General features: G+C 37.9%; 1 protein-coding gene across 1 annotated transcript in view; it reads right to left on the bottom strand.

Annotated features, from left to right (window-relative positions):
- DYNC2H1 (dynein cytoplasmic 2 heavy chain 1) overlaps positions 1-13,665 on the bottom strand; it is a 6,555,988-nt gene that overhangs the window by 6,506,472 nt on the left and 35,851 nt on the right. Inside the window, exon 2 of the mRNA XM_044072582.1 lies at positions 8,303-8,508. Coding sequence (XP_043928517.1) covers positions 8,303-8,506 — 204 coding nt within the window. The 5' untranslated portion in view covers positions 8,507-8,508. The remainder of the gene's footprint in view (positions 1-8,302; positions 8,509-13,665) is intronic.

The raw sequence follows: 13,665 nt of genomic DNA, 5'->3' as shown, positions 1-13,665 counted from the left end.
ATTTTGAACTCCTAGCATCTCTTTTTGGTTGATATGTAGATGCATTTCGTTTGAGGTCCATGTGTCCTGAATGCATCTTCCTGCCGTGTGGGGCCCCCAGGCATAATCTGATGCATCTGTTGTTAGTGTCTGCCTGGCTGGGGGTAATGTGAATGGCAGTCTCTTGTTTTGGTGACAAGTCTTTGCCCACCATCTAAACTCCTGTGGCAGGCAGGGAATGAGAGTAATCATAGCTTCCAGGCTGTGGCAATGTTGAGTCCAAACACCTTTTAGGTACCATTGAAGTTACCTCATATGCAGTCTTGCATATGGAATTAATAGGATGCAGGATGCCATGAAGCCCAAAGCCTGCAGAAGTTTTCTTGCAGATAACTGGGCCTTTGTTGCCAACATTTTGAAATGGGTAGTCAGTTGCCTTTGTTTGTCTGGCGTGAGATAAGCCATCTGGGCAGTTGTATTTAAGCTTTCACCCAGGAATATTATCTCTTGAGAGGGTACTAGTTTTGATTTATTTTCGTTGACTGTGTACCCTAGGCATGTTAGAAGTATTTTCACAAATGCCTGATGCTGTAGAAGAATGTCCTTGTTCTCTGCTTGAATTAGACAGTCGTCCAAGTAAGGATATATTTGTATTCCTCTTTATCTGCAGAATGCAATTACTGGTGCCAGGCACTTTGTAAAGATCCTGGGTGCAGAAGATAAGCCAAAGGGCAGTGCAGAGAATTGGTAATGCATTGAGCCGGCCTTGAATCTGAGGTATCTTCTGCATATTTGTCTGATTGGGAAATGCAGGTATGCCTCTTTTAGGTCTAAAGTCACAAGCCAAGCGTTCTTGCCCAGCATGGGCAGAAGCTGCTGCAAAGTCAACATCTTGAATTTTGGTATATCCAGGAATGTGTTCAAAATAGACAGGCCCAGTATTCGCCTCCAAGCCTTGTCCTTTCTGGGTACCAAGAACAGTCTTGAGTAAAATCCTTGTCCCTGCTCTTGCTCTGGTACATGTTGAATGGCTCCCATGTCCATGAGGGATGAGACTTTTGCCCATTGATTTTTTGGCAGATCTGGCCAGCCGTTTGCCTTTGGCAGGGTATGGAAATGAACTTGTAGCCTTGTGACACAATATGTAGGACCCACTTGTCCTGGGTTAAAATGTGCCAATTTTGAGAAAAAAGTGCTAATTTTCCCCCTAAGGGTGCTGCCAGGAGATAAGTGCTTGGTGCAGGCAGGAGGAAGTCATTGGGACTGTTTCCTGTATGGTTGTGATTTGTCTTCTCCAACTTTGGAGGTAGAAGCCCTCCATTGCTTTGGGCAGTATGCACCTTGCGCCTGGGGTCTGCCTCTAGGGCGTCTGGATCTGCCCCTTTGAGGTCTGTCTGACACAGGAAAGGACCAATTCTTTGTTGGCCAGTGTCTACTAAACCTAGATGGCTGTACTTGTAAAAAAAATCTTTGACCGTTTGCATAGATTTACTTTGTCCTCCATTTTCTTTAACACCTCTTCTGCCTTAACACCAAACAAAGTATCACGCTGTAAAGGTGCATCTAATAATTTAACTTTAACATGATCAGGCAGACTTTGTTCCTTTAACCACGCATGCCTCCTAAATACAGAACCTGTGACTGCTGCCCTGCAGTAGGCCTCTAAAGAATCAAAACCACATTGCAAAGTATGCTTTCCAACTTGTTCAGCTGCATGCAATAAATCCTGCATTTCCTTGTTTTCTGCATATTCAGAGTTTAACAACATTTTCTGTTTAAGCAATGCCATGACATGTTGCTGATATTTGAGCATATGAAACTGACAGTTTAAGGCCCTTATATCCAAGGTAGCAGATGTGTAAAACCTTTTTTCCCCATCTATCCAGTGCCTAGAATCTCTGTCAGAGGGGGTAGGGTTTTTTGCTGCCGAAACCTTAACTCCTTTGGGACCCTGTGAAATAGTTTCTGGGTCTGCAGCAGGGTTTTTGAAAAGGAATTTATGAGAGTCAGGAACCCTGTAATATCTGTCAGGCTTAACAGGAGCTGGAGGTAAGGAGTCAGGGGTCAGACTAGACTCTAAAAACACATCATCTACAACGTCTAACAGGTGGAATGGCTAGAGGCCTGTGTTGAGGTAGTAAAAGGAAGTCCCTGAGCCTCTTTTTAGACTTTGAAAAATCTTGGCTCTCCCAGTGGAAATGCTCCCTCATGGTATGCAAGGTTTCCCAAAAAGAATAGGTCCTCAGGAGGAGAAGCTGAAGGTATAGATATTCTTCAGCATCAGAATCCTCATGGGGGGGGAGAAAATATTCCTGATCAGAAGAGGAATCAAAAGAAATAGAAACCTCATCTAAAGATTCATAGTCTCTTGCCTAGGCCTCTTATCAGGAGGTGGATGGGAACCCCTGATCAAGGTAATCAAGTCTTCAGCCATTTTAAGCATCTGTTTTTTGGGCATAGAGGCCTGTTCACGTGGCTCTTGAGTTTGTTTCTTTGCTTTAGAAGGTGCTTTAATCTTTGCCTTTGAACTGAAGTCGGTTTAATGTAAAGATATTTAGGTCTGAATACACAGTCAGAAGCCGGTACCTGCTCAGCGGCTCCGGACCCATCTGAGAGAGTAGTGTCCGAGGCTCCAATACCTTGAGTTTCCAGCAGCATAGCCGACTCCACATGGGAGTCGGTAGTGGCCTGCGACTCTAAAGTAGTGGGCGTCAGGGGCTGCGAAAGCACCTCACTGAAAACCGGCGACTGGCTTAGGCGAAGTTTCATCATCGGTTTTGGGTCTCGGTTGCTTATCTCTCTCCTTTTCTTTGCGTTTTTTTGTGAACTCCAGTAGTCGGATGATTATCCGACGACATTTCTGGGTAATTAAACCTGTGTCCAAAATAGTTTAAGGCAAAATCATACCGACGCTTAATAGTGCGTTGGTTAAATCTAGCACAAAACAGACAACCTGAAACGTTGTGATCAGAGCCTAGGCAAGGAATACATTAAGAATGAAAGTCCTTATGAGGTATTTGCTTTCCACAAGAAATACAATTATTAACTTTTTCTGACATCGGTCTGGAGCAAGAAAAAAGGTTTCCCCAATGGGGTACTTAGCTTTATTAAAGACTTCGGATCGGAAACTCGAACACGAAAATCTCAGGAGTCGGCCGACCGGCACTTGCGAACTGCTTCTGCTTCGGGCAGCGCGCGGCAAGAAAGACTGAAGAAAATGGCATCGGCTGCATCTTTTATACCCCTGATGGCCTGACATCAGGGAAGGGGCAACAGCAACAGACGCAGGACCCAAGACTTTGGAATTCAGGCCGACTGAGGGCAACCTGCCAGCAGGATTACCCAAATGTAATGAGTGCAACAGTGAAACACGAAGAACATCAAAACTACAACTCCAAACATACAATTTATATTTATTCTACGCCCAACCAAGATTTGAAAATAAAGCTGTTCATATTCGAGGTAATCTCTAATCAAAACCTGCGAGAAAAAAAAAAAACATTCCAGAGCATACTAACCAATACTTACCATTCAAATGGTGTAAAAAGTGGCACAAAGATTAGGAAAGCAGACGAATGAAGGGGGGGGGGGGAGCAAGCAAAAAAGGTGGAAAGGAGTAAGCTTTGAATGGAAGATGATTTATACAATGTCAGAAACACTGATGAAAAACAAAACATAAACAAGCCAAGTAAGGTACATACAGAGAAATGGAAAGGGTTCAAGATAAGACCAATAGGATCTACAGTACAGACAGACTGGGAACTGGACCAACATGAATTCTGGGTATATAAAACAGATAGACAGTAAGCAAGTGAAGGAAAAAGGTTGCAATTATACTGAAGAGGTAAAAAAATGTACCATGGAAGAAAATATAGTAAAAAGAAGGAATGTCAGGCAAAAACGTCAACACTGAAGCTGGAGAAGTTGTAAAATATCCCTGGTTGTGGGCACAACAAGTAAATAAATACAGGCTCAAAAGCAAAATTAGAACACAAGCAAACATAACGAATAATTAGGCAAATACTTCATCATCCAGAAGTAAGCTTGGAGAGGTCCACATCCAAGCATCTGGGGAGAGGGAAGTTGCAGATGTTTTGGTGGAACCAACAATCAAGTACAGAGAATATAAAAAAATGCAGCAAGGGGACAACATGGCTGTTCTAGTCCTTACCAGTGTTGATGAAGTAAAAGGACAGAAGTTATAGTTCCAAATATCAATAATGACAGTACTACTGTTGGAAAATATCACAAGCAGACAATATTCTATTCTAAAGGAAAGCAGCATTCAGATCACCGAGACAGAGTGAGAACAACAAGGCAGGGTTGTTAGGAAATGCAGAAAAATAATACAAAATATCGTCAGGAAAGGAAATAGGAGCAAAGTTTTTTCAGCTTCTTAGTTTTCTGGCTCATGGCTTTAAAAAGTAATGAAAGCAGGCCACTTACGGCATAGCCAAACGTAAATTAAGAAGGGACTGTGTAGCATAGACAGTGGATTTAGCATGTAGTGAGGTACCTCATTAAGAACCTCTACCTTAGCTCCCAAGCATCCTTTGACTTCTTTCTACACTTCCTCCTTAGCCAGTTTCTAAATGTCGCTGTTTGGCTTTATCACATACTCTTTTTCAATAGCACATCATCCTGCATGGTTCTACACAATGATAACAAGTGCTTCTTCTGTGTGATGACATGTCTAGAAAGGAAATGGGGAAATTAAAGACCGTCTTATTTATTTCCAGGGAAGTGAATAGCTGGTGTCAAAACCATGGACAAAAATTAGAATGCCAAGCTGCAAATAATCATATTCTTCAGCAAACATAACTCCCTTTGTAGCTATCATGCTGACAACACACCCCTGGAAACGGATACTGTAGTTGGAGATTTGGGAATCTAAGTATCCATTCTTGTAAGGAGGTCCTTTTTCATTGCTCAGCTTATATCCACAACTATCACTTCCAGATCCAGAGATGTACTTGTTTCACTCTACTCGACATTCATTACGCCAATCATTGAGATATAATGTCTGTCCCTTTAATTAAATTATGTACCTGTCCAAACACTTGTCATGACTGGAATGCTTCCTAAATTAAAAAATCTGGTAAATTAATTTGTACAAATTTCTACTGTTTGCAGGCTCTATTCTTTTATTATTTCGGTTACAGCCAAATTATTCAACCAAGTTACTGTGTTTGATTTTATCAATTACATTTATATCAACTGTATTAGCTCTACCACCAACATTCTGTATGCCTTTTTCCTGTCCAACCATCTTTTCCTTAATAAATTATAACAACTGGGAAGAATCAGAGAGGTATATTATAATGACTTTCTATCTAGATTTGTAGTTTAGGTCCAGAATTCCCAGTAGCTGCCCTGCAGTACATGTCTCAAAGACAGGGACTCTTGGAAACGGTAAATGAGTACCCAAGTTGGAGGAATTATCCCATAAAAGCTCATATGAGTGAAGACGGTGGCCTCAAGGCAGTCAACATCCTTAACCGCCCATAGCGAACCCAAGGAATGGGAGATTAGCCTTCAAACTATTGTTGCAGTGTGGTAGTCAACTACATGGGGGGAAGGATCAAAAACGAAGAAAGACCAGATAAACAAGAACACTTTGACCACAGCCCAAGATGCATTTGTTTTTGACTAAATTTAAACTCTTTCACACTCCAAGGCACATCATCAGATAAAACAAATGCTATGCATATATGTGCATTTGTGTGTATATATACACGCACACGTGTATGTACAACACACACATATGTGTGTGTGTGTGTATGTATATATATATATATATATATATATATATATATATATATATATATATATATATATATATATACACACATACACACACACATATATACATAATATACATTATATATATATATATATATATATACACATAATATATTTATATATATATATATATATACACATACACACACACATATATACATAATATACATTTTATATATATATATATATATATATATATATATATATATATATATATATATATATACATAATATATTTATATATATATATATATATATATATATATATATATATATATATATATATATATATACACACACACATGTGCGTGTGTGTGTTATAAATACATACACACATATATTAGAAATCATGTGACTAAATAGGTATCATGCAAAACTTCATTGAGACAAGCTTTAAAGAAACTACTACATTTGAAGAAAGTCATGTAGTTAAAACTGAACGAGGGAAGCCGAACTTCAGTAGAACAGGCTTTAAAGAGACTATTTCATTCAGGCCAGGATGACTAGTTGCCCATACTTTAAGAATCAAATTCTAACTTCTCCATCTTATTTGACACATTGCCACCCCTCTTATTGGTTCTACAGACTTTCAAAATTAGAAATTTAAAATTGTGCTGAGTTCCAGCAAGCTCGACATGCTTTGTTAAAGTGTTTGTGAGCCTCTGTTTTCTGAATAATACGTTCACCAATTCTTTCTCAAGTCCTATTTGTTTTCCCTACCAGCACACATTTAATGTTGTGTTACTTTCATCAAAAAATATGTATTTTGAAAGTCAAGGCTTGGATTTTCCCTTGTTACAGATTCATGTTAATTGGATGGTATTAAGATATCTAGCCAAATGACAGCTGGTCAGACTTAGCCCCTTCAGATGTTAAAAAAAAAGTCCTTGAATGGGTTTGATATGAGGTGAAATCATAATCTCTAGATATGGTGACATTAGCTGCAAAAGAACCAGGAAAACTTACTCTTTCCCCCCAGAATCAACAAGTTTTGTGTTCTGGACTAAGTGCAGTTTCAACCATTTTTTGTCACATTTGCATTCAATCTACAGTTCTTTAGCTGCCAATACTAGGAAAAGGTAGAAGTTAAAGTGTCCTAGAAACAGAAAAAAAAAAACACACGAAAGACTAAGATACTATGGATGCAAATAGCTAACCAAAAAGAGGAACATGTTCTGACATTCTTGCCAACAGATACTCCGATGTATTTTAAGTACAAGAATCAGATAAAAAATGCATAGCGAGAAAGATACAGAAAGGGAATCATTTTTAAATTACAAAGACAATGGAAAGATATGAAGAAAATACAGCACTCTAGCAGGCCAAGAATAAATATGCTTGATAAAAGAGTCAGAGAAAGCTATATTGACTGAAATGGGTGGCCCATTTGATCTTACGGATTCAAAGAAATGGATTCTACGAATGCTGGCTTCAGAGGAGTAATGTACAGCTATTTCAGGTCTATAAAATACTACCCTTCTATGCATCAATAGCAGGGAAGGACATAGCTGAAGCAAAAGATCCAAGTTGCTGATCACACAAACTCAAATGGAAATTAGGGTCAGTCTTAAGATACACCTCTCTTTTCTATTATTTTTAAGTTTCAGTATGCATACAAGTTAACTTAACAGATCTTTGCCAAATGCACTATCACCAGTCTCAAAAATCAACCTTGCAATGTACTGTGTAGCAAACACTTAAATGAAACTACCTGTTTCTTTAAAGAAACACAAGACTGCCTACTGACCCAACCTAGAAATTGTTTTAGGGGCAAATTGAAAGAGCTGCATCTACTGTCCAGCATGCTTCCATCTGACAGCACCTATTACATACAAATGAAAGTCACTTACCTCAGGGGTTACTCTGATAGAGGACTTAAGTGCCACGTCTTAAGTGGGGAAGCTTATCTCCTTCCTAACAATGGTGCAGTCTGTCCAAAGGTGCAGAACTAACACCAGTGGGATGACAGTATTCCAAATGAGAGATAGAAAAACAATTTGCCAAGTGTTCAGACATTATACAACTTGTGCTCCACACAGTACACTTATGCGCTTAAGAGACACAGTAGACTCCCTCTAATTCGGCCTCCTCTTTAACCGTCTCTCAAATTTCTGCCATAGCCCTAGCAAATGATAACCAAGAAGAACAACACTTCTGCCTCCTGTGGATTAAATAATGACATACACTTCAGTTTTAGACTTCATATTCATTAGAAAAATGCATACTGTCACAAATCTTGTTATTCTAACTAATTTATAACCTATAAAAGCTATTTTGGATACGTTTTTTGATTAACCAGCCATTCGTTTATCCAGCCTAAGGTCCGGTCCCAGCGAGACCAGATAAGAGGGAGTCTACTGTAACAGCAAAGGTCATGGATAAGTCTGGTAAGTGACTGAGTGAAACAGATGGTGCATGACAGAAAATTACTCGAAGTAAAGAAACTGCAATGTACAACTCTTAAGTTATTTCCAGAACTACAAAACAAGAACTTTTACAGCACAAAATCCACTTACTGTACCTTGTTTGATACAACCAGTTTGTTTTCAACAAGATGAACAGAGAGTACAAATTCATTGCCATCATTCAGAAAGCTGTTGATCTCTTTGCAGTTACTCAAAGATAGTACTGAAGGGTCTGAAGATGAAAGTCCAAAGTAGTCTCCTGTAGTAGTCAAGATGAAATGTTTCCGCTTATCCTGTAGATCAGCTGACATTGTGGACATTCCTTGAACAGAAACAGCACCATTAAAACAAATTCTGAACAACTTTATTCAAACTACACAGCTTCATTTATACTGTAACAGAATTTCTCAATAAACAACTAAAATACCATTCTATGAAACACTCTTTTAAACAATGTTAAACCTGCCTCTATCCAGTCTTAAATCGTGCTACAATTAGTTTATTAAATTTGTATTTTAAGCATGAAGGCCTGAACTGTGGTAAGATGTAGTCAGGGGATGAAATCGCTGCAACAATAACAGATAAGAGCTATGTATTAAAATATGTTTATTTGTTAGCATCTGTTTACTGGGAAAGTCTGACCGAGTCATGACAAGCCCATTTTCAGAAAAGGCTCAGGAGGAAAGTTCCAAAGTTAATAAATCTTACAAGATGTCATAAAATACAATGTGAAATGACAAATGTTAAATATCACATACAAGATACAAAAAAATAAGTATATTAAAAAATACCCAGAATCCAAATAAAATGGTGTGTATACTATGTGACTGTAAAATAAAGACAATTATTTATTTACTTATTTTATTTTACATTTGTTTACAGAGTTGGTCTGACTGAGCTGTGAGGCCCATTTTCAGCAGAGACCCGGGGAGAAAAGTTCGACAGTAGAATATAGTTTTCTAAAACAGTGAAATAATTAGCACAATTAAGCAAAATTAACATTCATATATACACATACAATGTGAGTATGCAAGCTTGGAAAGGAAGTTGTGAGAAAAGAGAAGACATAATACTAAAGAAAAAAACAACATCAATCCATTTAAGTTCTTAGCAATGCAATAAAAGAGTCTTATTTGTGCGGATGGTAGATACTACACAGGTGAGAAGTAGGGAAAAGAGAGAAACTGTGGGGAGGGGTGATGGGAGATTAAGGCTAAGATGGGAGTAAGAGCTTTGTTTATAGCTGAAGGAAGGAGGAGAAGAGGGGTAGGAGTTGAAAAAAAATGTTTTAGAGATGTGGGGAAAGTAGTGTAGGGAGGATCAAAGCAGTGGCAGGACCAATATGTTTTTAGGAATTCTCTGGTAGCAGTTTTGAACTGTTTAATGTATTTGAGGGATGTGATTCTAATGGAAGTTTGTTACAATTTATGGCAGGGTTATAGCTGTAAAGGCTGTGACCAGTTTTGGACTTGGGCTTATAAATTTGTAGCATGTTTTGGTCAGAGGTGCGGAGACTCCTGGTTGGGGGAGTATTTAGTGATAACAGGAGTTAGGCTAGGACAAAAAGACTGCTGGCAAAGAATTCAATGAATTATCTGTAGTTGAGAGAAGAGGAGCTGATGGGGTAGTTCCAGCCAGTCTAACTGTCTAAGAGAAAGACAGTGGTGAGACCTGCAAGTATGGTGTGCAGCGAATCTAGCCACATTGTTGTAGGTTGATTCAAGCTAAGCTGAGTGTGGAGTTCAGATTAGTAAAAATGTGACAGCTATACATTAGGCTAGGAAGAAGGTAGTTAAGAACTTTTTGTTGAAGTAAAGGATACCAAGTTTTTGATGCGTTGTTTTAATGTAGTCACACAGATGTAAATCAAACTTTAGTTTGTCATCAACTTTTACATCTAGAAGTTTAGTGCTAGTTTCAACAGTGACAGATGTGTTACTAAGGGACAGTACAGTAAAAGCAGATTTCAGATTAGTGAAGTTTTGGGGGAGAAAGAGTATGAGTTTAGCCTTCTTAGGGTTGAGAATTAGTGGGTTGTCACAGAGCCAGGATTCAATGGCGTTAAAGCATGCTTGAGTAACAGTATGGAAGTTGGAGGGGGTGTCTGAGATGGTGATGACTGTGGAGTCACCTGCATATTGTATAAGGGATGACTGAGAACAAGAGGTATGTAGAATATCTGTGAAGATATTAAAAAGAGTAGTGGGCCAAGGATAGATCCTTGAGGAACTCCTATATTCACAGGGAAGGGACGGGATAGTGCTGTGAGCCATTTGACAGATTGCAAACTATCAGAGAGGTAGCTAGAGAACCAACAGTAGAAGAGAAATTAAGATTTGATAGTTTGCTCAGGAGAAGAAGATGGGAGACTGTAGCAAATGCCTTTGAGAAGTCCAGGAATAAGCAAGAGACCAGTTTGCTGTTATCACGGGCCTGAGAGATTGTATTTATGAAAGAGATTAGCCCAGTACTGGTGCTATGTTTAGGACGAAAGCCATGCTGGATAGGTTTTTCTGAAGGAGGTATTAATAGCATGACTTGTTTATATATACATTTTTCTAATATCTTTGAAAGAGGAGACAGCATTGCAATTGGCCTGAAATTAGCAAGGTCAGTGGAGTTACCTCCTTTATGTAATAGGTAAGGTGTAGAAACGTTTTCATAAGGAGGGGACATATGATTCAGAGATGGAGCAGTTTATTAAGATAGATACAGGGAAAGCAAGGGGTTCAGCTGCAATCTGCAAGAAATATGGGGGTAGACTCAGCAGAGGGAGAGCAGGATTTAAGTTTTGAGTGTAATATTTTAATATAGTTAGTAGGGACTGTTTTTACTGTGAAGGTGTTAAAGTGGTTAGGAAAAGGAGATGATTTATAAGAGTTGTTAGTACTTGTAGAGGGGAAGGAATTAATCAACTTTGATATACATTCAATAAAGTAGGTGTTGAATAGGATGGCTGTTTCTTCAGGTGTATTGTTTTGGGCAGGGGTTAGGGGAGAAAGGGTTTCCAGGATGTAAAATGTGGTTAATAGAGTTCCATAATTTTTTGGGGTCTGAGCTTTGGGCAGAAAGGAGGTTGGTACAGAAGTCCTTTTTCTCTTTGTAGACATGTTTAATCCAAGACAAGGTCCACGTAGTTCCTGATAACCCAGTTGAGCAAACCTTTTATCCGTAATCAATAAAACTCATGTAGGTCAATGCAAGAAATAAAAAAAGCCAGAAAATAAAAATGATTATATTTATTCCATCACAAGATGAACAGTGTTAAACGCTTTTGTCCCTAAAAACAAAGACTTCATCAGAACAAGTAAGCTAAGTGACTAACCATAACTTATGTACCTTACTACAAACAAGCTAAATCAATTAAAAAGTTAATCAATTAAAACATCAAATATTAACTGTTAAAATTCCCTAAAAACACAAGCATTACATACATTTTAGGTGAATACATAAACTGAGGCACCAAATAGACAACAATTAAATAATGTAAACAAACGGTTAAAAATCAAACTGTTACTTCATATACAAAGATTCTTGTACAATAGTTTTAAAACTACGGATAATAACCTTACAATTTGGCAAGCTGTTATTTTAAGGACAGGGAAAACAGAAATGTGTTCATTCAATACCAGTGGTGTAGAAACATTCAAGCTAATTTGCAAAATCAATTCCCTGTATTCAGTTCTATTCTCCCACTGTCCCCACAAAGAATACCAAATTCAGATTTAGTAAAACCTACACAAACTAATGAATGTTTATATAAAACATTGTTCACTTTAAATTTTTGGATATCATATAAATGTTCATATGTTCTATTACACAATTTTCTCTTGGTTTTACCAACATAAAATGATTCACACTGCTTACAAACTGCTGTATACACCAATTCCTTAGTTTTACAATTACCTTTCGCTAAACTAACCTTTGTACAACAATAGTTGTCTATTTTAATTGTCTATTTTAACATTTCCATTTTTTTTAAATATATTTACAAAAATTACATTGCACACATTTTGTCGCCCCAGTGGGGGTCTCACCTATCCCCCTTCCGAAAGTCTTTTGATGGTGGAATCATCTTTAAAAATAAAATGGGATGCCTCACCAACAGCTTTAAACATGTTTATCAATCTTAAAAACAGACCAATTACCTCTAATAGTTTTTCTAATGAATGCATCTCATTATATTTAATGGCCAAAGAATTTTGAAAATTTACCGTACTATTCAAAGTATCATCCTCCCTCCTTACTTCAGGGGGTTTACCTAACAGTGGAACATATTTAACATCACCACTTTTTACCACTTCAGTTTGCATACTGTTCAGTAAATTGTGGGGTATCCTCTCTCAGGGAATATGCCCTTGATTTTATTAATTTCTTCTAAAAACATACTGTAATCTGAAACCATTCTTGGTGCCCTGATAAACTGTCCCTCTACGTCCTTCTTACAAAACCATGGGTGACAGCTCTTGTAATGCAAGTATGAATTGGAAAAGGTATCCTTTCTATAAATATAGGAAACAAATGTGTTTCCTTCAATGGTAATAATCACTTCCAGGAAACAAGTAGATGGAAGAGAAACAGATTATGCGTAAATTTCTAAAAAAGAAAAGTAGTTCAAGAAATATATTCCAAAAAATAAAAAAAAATCTCCTTTACATGTAGGCTCCCACTCCAAATAAATATATCACCAAAAATCTACAGTTGTTGTATCTTTCGGCTTTTCCCGGTTAGGGGTCACCACAGTTGAACTCCGGTCCGCTAATGATTGGCAGTAGATTTTTACGTACAGAGTTGCCAGCCCTGCCGTACAACCTTCAACGAAGGTATGCCCATTCACGCATGTCTCCACACAGAAGACGCTTTAGCTGAGAATCGAACAGGACAATGTCTTATTGTGAGGCGACAATGCTACCGCAGCACCACCACCACGGTTAATCTACAGTAAAATGTCCATTTCTCAATACATAGTGATATAAATACAAAGGGTTTTTCCCAGGTTAGCATAACCAAGTTAGCAAATATAGAGGCACATGCTGCCCCCATAGCAACTCCCCTTATTTAACTCACCTTCAAAAAAATAAATTATTTTGCAGAACCAAATCCATAAGTTCAACCACAAATGTAACTTCTTTAGTATCTAAAATACTATACTATATTCCAAGAGAGCCTCTTGGAAAAAAATCCAATCCAATTTCATGTGGAATACTAGTAAAAAGATAAATAACATCAGCAGTTAGAAAGCTACAGCCTTCGTTCCATACATTAGGTGTTAGTTTCCCCACAAAATCCCAGTAATCTTTTAAAATATGGGAGTGGTAATCCAAAATATTTTTTTCTTGATGTCTTTGTAGACAGCTAAAGGATAAGTTTTAGAACCCCGAGCTGCTACAATTATCCTCTTAAGGTGGGTTAATCAAATCCTTCTGTATTTTCAGTATTCCAAAGACCACTGGAATAAGTGGGTCCTCATTAAGCAGAA

The sequence above is a fragment of the Protopterus annectens genome, chromosome 5.part0 (assembly GCF_019279795.1).
Source record: "Protopterus annectens isolate FY-2018-M chromosome 5.part0, PAN1.0, whole genome shotgun sequence".
Classification (NCBI taxonomy): domain Eukaryota; kingdom Metazoa; phylum Chordata; order Ceratodontiformes; family Protopteridae; genus Protopterus; species Protopterus annectens.
This window is presented reverse-complemented; position numbering and strand designations above follow the sequence as displayed.